This window comes from Amia ocellicauda, chromosome 21, assembly GCF_036373705.1.
Source record: "Amia ocellicauda isolate fAmiCal2 chromosome 21, fAmiCal2.hap1, whole genome shotgun sequence".
Classification (NCBI taxonomy): Eukaryota; Metazoa; Chordata; class Actinopteri; order Amiiformes; family Amiidae; genus Amia; species Amia ocellicauda.
The window spans coordinates 10,535,103-10,541,824 of NC_089870.1; the positions used below are offsets into that span (position 1 = coordinate 10,535,103).

A 6,722-nucleotide genomic window follows, 5' to 3' on the forward strand; every position below is an offset into this window, starting at 1 on the left:
TCTTTTTCTATTTATTTTGTTTTTTATTTTGTTTTTGCACTTCTACTGTTAACAAAGAAACCAAAGTAGAGCTGTCTATTTATTAGACTGCAGAAAATGTTTTGTCCTCTAAGCTGAAAAGCACAAACTTGTTTCAAACCTCACAGGGCTGCAAATATTGATTTATCTGAAACTGAACAAAATGTTATTTATTCGTGCACTATTGTTTTATTCTAATTCTGCTAGGGTTGCTTTCGCTTCTGTATTATGTTTGGGGGGGGGGTTCTCCTTCAAAAATGTTTATTTTAATATTCCTTTCTGTTAAGTATGTACAGCATTCTCTTTGTACCTTCAGTTATGGTTTAAATTGCACTACCTACCAAAATAGGAAAATACACACACACTAAAATGAATGTTCTGCTTACAATAAGTGTATATAAAACTTCATTGAAACCATTATATGATTAATCCATAGAAGAAAATAAAATGAATGGATCATATTAACATAGAGCTTAAAAACAATTATAATCAAATTGGGCAATCAAGAAACAACAACATTTAGAGATTGGACAGTTAGCAAAAATAAGTGAATTTGTAATTACATGACAACATCATTCATGATGTGAATCAATGGCACAGGAGATCCAACTTCAAAACTTTAACCACTTAGACAAATTCAGCAAACATGGCTGTCACAGTAGACTAGAAAGAGAAGTCTGCTATGAATCATCCTGCTGTATCTTACAGAATAAACAGACCTAGACTTTCACAGCAAAGCATTGTGTATTCTTTTATGTTATTTTTATTATATTTTTACTTACTACTGCTTTGTGAATTTTGTTTCTGTTCCTCTTATTTATTCCTGTGAATTGTGATTATTTATTTATTTATTTTCCTAGATTTGCATACCTCATTTGTTATTTTTTTTTAATTTCCCTATGATTGCTTGGGGAGGGAGGTGGGGAGGGACATTTAATTTTATATTTGTTTTATATGATTTGTTTTTCTTTTGGAGTATTTATCTTGTTTTCCTGTACTGTCTGCTATGTCTAACGGCAAAGATGGATATTGTAAGGAGAATATATCCGAATAAACTGTAGGACTTTTAAGATGGCGTAGTGTTGCATTTGATTCTCATTTATTCTTGGCACAGCTTAATTTACATAACTTCATTGAGGTTGTAATACTCTTTATTGTTTGTTAAACCATTTCTTGCAAACCTTTGTCAAACTGAACATAATGGATTTTGGCAACTTGTTCCTTCAAGGCAGCTGGGGTGAAGTCGTGATTTTTCTGCCCAATATTTAAGGTTTTTGCACATCAATGTGCCTTCCTTGGTTCTCCATTTCTTTCATTGGTATTGGTATGAGTTAAAGCATATATCTGGCTTTCATGATGAGATAAAAATGTAAGGTATTGAATCCTTATCCATCAATTAATTTAAGATGGAATATATCTGTTGTATTTGTTCCTCTCCCTTTTTTAAGATCACTGAACAATCATCTGTCCATCAAAGCCTCCACACTCATATGTAATAATTCATACACCTTAGTAATGGAATGTGATATAGCCAGCTTCCCTGGATAGTACAAGCATTTATACACTTAGAATGATGGGACTTAATAGAGCCGTCTTCTTGCCAAACCTTCAACATACATTTTTCTGTAATTCTCATTGTGGAAATATGTTGGGAGGTTAAATACTGTCTCGGTCAGCCGGTTTGAAATTGTCCAACTGTAGACTCCAATCCATCATGAGTAATGCAGCACGGTGTGTGCGAGATGGAATTGAAACTGCTCTGTGTGTGAAAGGGCATGGCACAACACGTTGATGTTGACTTGGTTCCTCCTACAACAAAGAAACCAGGTGCAAACCAGCTGTACCTCTGGCAGCTTGTCCGGCACTTATCTGCAGTCTGTATCCAATGGGATGAGAACAAAATTCATGAAATAGCAGGGTACTCAAAGAGAGCACCGCTAAATTCACCTCTGATAACTTGAGTCTCCGAATCTGCTGAGGATGCAAAGTTGTGTTCCGCTGTGTTGAATCGGCAACGCATCTGTGCTACTGTCTTTGATAGCTAACCTGTTTCACAAACTCTTTACCGTAACTCAATCTGCTTTAACAATCTGCTCTAGACTGTAAACAAAATGGAAACTAATCTTTTACTGTAGCTTGTGTTTGTTAAAAGCTACATTCAAAGAGACACTCAGAATGATGCCATTGTACTCCAAGCATTATTTCCTTATAACTGGTCCTGGATAGCCAGCAAAAGTGCTCGATGTCTTATGTCCATGGAAGTAAATGTGCCGCCCATATTCTCCCATTTTGATGGCATGTCCGTTGTGGGTGTTGCAGGGGGAACAGGAGGTGATGCTGCTCAAGATGGAGGAGCGCATGAGGGATGTGGAGCAGAAACTCCGCAACATCAAACTGCTGCTTCAGGAGAAAGTGGTCCAGCTGAAGGACCAGGTAAGAAAGGGCCCTGAGCAGAGCCAGGTTGCCATCTCTGTTCTCTCCTGGCATTAGATATTGAACTGTGAAAATGAGCAGTAAATACAATGTGAAAGGTTCAGGTCTCCAAAAACGGACAGGGTGGAGATCTTGTAGTTAGTTGACCATTTGATCTTGTGGGGTCTTTCTTCAAGCTGCCTCTTCTATCTCTACCTCTCCAGCTCCAGAAGAATGCCAAGGCTGACGAGATGATCAAGGACCTATATGTGGAGAACTCGCAGCTACTCAAGGCCCTGGAGATGACGGAGCAACGGCAGAAGGTGGCCGAGAAGAAGAATTACCTCCTGGAGGAGAAGATCTCGAGCCTCAACAAGATCGTGAGGGACCTGAGCCCCTCGCCATTGACTGCTGTGCCCTACCACTTCACACGCTCCTAACGCCTCCCAGAGCCGTCCTTTCTGAGCGCGCCGACACATACCTCAAAGCCCTGCCAATCTCATCCAAAAAGCCACCTCATCACAGCACCCCTGCCAATGTCTTTGCTTCTTCCTAATCCCACCAAGTTCTTCCACCCACTTTGTCCATCTTGTTGAATCTGCTTGAGCAAAACTATGCACAAAAGTGCCACCCATGACCCTTATCGTGGGTCGACAATCTGGTCTTTGGTGGTTATCAACTTTTCTATCATGCCATCACTTATGGTTGTAGTCCCAAACCCTCTGTTGTGTGGAACATCTAGTTTAGTGATTCATGCATCTCAGAACTCGGGATTAAGTGGATTTAGTGATAACACTATCATGTTTTAATGTTTATGATGGTAAGAAACAAAAAAGACCGGTTGGATTCATGTGTGACAAATAACTTGAAAAGAAAAGTATAAATATCCAATTAGGTCTTAATTCTCCGCCTTTTTTAAATGAACATAGCTGTTGGTGCAACAATTCTAAAGGGAAACGTTTTTTAAGCTTTAAGCCACCATTTGAAATGTTATTTTACTTTGAGGTGTGGTAAAAGTGAAGTCAATATTGCCCAGTGTTCACAAACTATCTGAGTAAATACAAGATATCTACAATGTAATTGAAGGTGTCTTGTGAACATAGAAAACCAGTTACAATAGTTTTCCAATTGGGTAGGAGTTCTTATAACATAAACCACATGAATTATGCTTTTAACTGAAAGTGTTGCTTTATACTCCAGAGGTGCACTTGATACTGTCTAAAGAAATCAGTATTTTGACTGAAACTACCAGAGACTTGACACTGCCTCTCATTGTGCAAGTACTGTAACTGCTTTAAAAAAAAAAAGAATCCTTTCTTAACTTTACTTCCCTGGATTCCTGGGACACGTCGTTATTTGAGGTAAAATGAGAATTTGTGAAATGTAACATGACTTAACTCCTGAGAAGGACACTACCTGAAGCCGTTAATGCTTACCGTCTCATTGCCACTAAAATATATTTTTGTACAACGCTGCTGAAATTTCTGCTTGTCTGTGTATCTGTGAATACCTTATATAATATATTATGGTTTATTGTAAGCTTTAAATTCAGATGTATATGAGGTCTTACATGGAAATTGAACATACCAAGCTTGTCCATATCCAAAAGTGTCCAATGTCTGCTATGGAGTTGCTCCTCAGCTCCAGTCAGAAGCTGCACTTGCCGGCAATATTTTTCCATCTGTGACCTGTGATGTTAAATATATGCTTTCTGTCTCCAAGACATCCATTACATTTAGATTAGCTTTGGCCCAAGATCATCTGACACCTCGCAAAGATTTCATACATCATTTTATGGCAGACGGTCTCCATGGTTACACAACACTGATATAATCTAAAGTGATTTGAATTTAATCCGAAATGTCTGTGTTGTTAGGAATGTGTTTTTGGGACATGCAAAGGAAGTCAGTGTCATAAAAAAAGATGACACTGCTATTAGGATCAGCGGCTGTGAAAGCCATTTCAGGGGAGGGTTTGTCATCAAACTAATGGAAAGCATATACGTTAGATAGCACCTTCATTCTCAACTAAGTAGCCTGGCAATTCCAGCAGGCTGTGGGACTGAAGAGACGCACATTTGCACTATGTTACTATGTTGTGTCAATATATACATAGATATTTTTAAGGAACACTACTTTATATGATAATATCCTAATGAAGTGCTTGAAGCTGTTTTATGTCTGGGTGTGTGTGGACATAAGCAGCTGTGAGAGACTGTGAATAAGTGGATGTATGAGTACACCTGCCAAGAGGAACAGGTTAAGCACATTCTGTTTAGCCTGAAATTAAAAAGTATTTTGCTTATGTATTGCTGTGTTTGTGTCTTTACCCTGAGGACCCTTGTGAAACAAAGTGTGCAGGACCAGGGGAGTGTTTACACCCAACAAGGAAATTAAAAACACTGCATGTGTCACCTGCTGACACGACCTCTGTAAAGGTGAAAGACAAATGTATAGATGCATACATACAATTATCTGATTTTAGAGTTCTTTAGCTTTGAAACCAGAGGATTTAGGCATCCTTCCTCTTGCACCACTCACATGATAGTAGAACAGAAGCAATATAACTGGTTCCTACAAATATGGCACTGACAGTTAATTTATAAAAAGCGTTACGCGCCCCAGTTTGTTTTCCTTTTGCTGCTCCGATCTAGTCTGACATATATTGGTTTACACAAAATGAAGAGAATAGCCTACTAACAATAAACACGATCTGGAATACTCCACTACCAAGTTTACAAGCGAAAGGCACTAGGTTTCTTTATTTAGCACACCGGGCGGGGGGAACCTAAAACTGGATTTATTTGTTTCTCCCACTGGGTTTGGCTTGTCCTGCTGGAGGAAGTTTTTGGAGGAGAGATCTGTCTTTGGGGAAATCAAACATCTTGGGTCCCCATCTGTCATCACTGTGTCCTCTGTGCAGGGACATGATCGCTCACCTCCTTATCTGGATGTCAGCTGGTGTTTGGGAGGAAGAGGCGTAACGCAGCACAGGGACGGGTCTCCTTTCCCAAGGCCAAAACAATGTGCTATATTTCCCCTGAGCACTGCCTGAACGCTGTTTATCTTCTCTGTGTGCTAACATGTAAGGAGTGTTGTCCAAGTCCATCATGGTTCTCCAGACCAGGAAAAACAAACTATTCTCTACAGGTGGCTACTGGAGGAATTTAATATCTGTAGAATTATTTTACATACATTCACTCCAAACTTTGAAAAATGACTTTGCGCTTTCAGTCTCTGAACACCTTCAGTGCTTTTAATTATTTTTCCGTCTCATAACTTGGCAATTGACTTGCCTTGAGTTAAGTTGAATTAAGCAAGACAGGAGACGAATGTTGTACGTAACAAGAAAGTGTGAATATCGACATTACATGGTGTTTTTTTTTCTACATGCATACTGAAAATCAACAGGTGTCTGGCACTGGTACAGGTAACAAAAGGAAACAGACCAGAATTTACCTAAAACAATTGACTGTTGGATGAAGATATCACCTTCACCTTGTTTATTTAATATATAAAACAATTGGATTCCTTTACAATGTAATATCTTACTAATAAATCAAACTGGATTTTTTTTTCCAAAGCAGAAGAAGAGAAGAGAAGTATCCTGAGCAACAATCAAATTGTGCAGCTTTGCAAGATTGATGAATCTCTATGATCAGAAATGTACAAAAATGTAAAACAAGAATTGGCATTATTCCCTAATTTAACGTTATGACTCACTGGAAAGACGAGAAACTGCAACATTAACAAGTTTTTCTTTTACCACAGAACCTATAATCAAACCAGATGTTCCATCTCTAACTCTAAACACTAAACGCATGTGCACTATATCATAAGCTTTAGTACCAGAAGAAGAAAAAAAGAAAAATCGTGACCGATGTGCAATAGTCTGTGTGCAACCTTTCTAGCAGTGGTTGAAATACTGTAAGTAACCTACTTTAGTTTCTGAGCTCAGTCCATGTTTATTATTACCATGTGCCATACTTTGCATCAAGTCATCAGGCATTCTTAATTCGAAAATCTGGAATCTATTTAATTTTGGAATGAATTGAGGTTATACTTTTCTGTCTCTTGGATTCAGTGCCGGAGAGGGAAGAAAGTACTGTACCGGAGTTGTATGGCACTTTCCATAACTCAGTTAAAATGTTAATTTCGGAATATATTTCTAATATTGGTGTGGTATTGTATCACTTAAAATTGCATCCTTGTTTTGATTTGTGTTCAAAAATATTGCCCCACGAATACCCCACAAAAAGCATTTTGCTATACATTCAATAATTATATATATAT

At 38.3% G+C, this 6,722-nt stretch overlaps 1 protein-coding gene across 2 annotated transcripts in view; it reads left to right on the forward strand.

The window, feature by feature from the left end:
• nin (ninein (GSK3B interacting protein)) overlaps window positions 1-4,734 on the forward strand; it is a 41,323-nt gene extending 36,589 nt beyond the window's left edge. For both annotated transcript variants that reach the window (XM_066694906.1, XM_066694908.1), the window contains 2 exons: window positions 2,338-2,451; window positions 2,655-4,734. In XM_066694906.1, the coding sequence (XP_066551003.1) occupies window positions 2,338-2,451; window positions 2,655-2,870 (330 nt within the window). In that variant the 3' untranslated portion in view covers window positions 2,871-4,734. The remainder of the gene's footprint in view (window positions 1-2,337; window positions 2,452-2,654) is intronic.
• The last annotated feature ends 1,988 nt before the right edge of the window (window positions 4,735-6,722 follow it).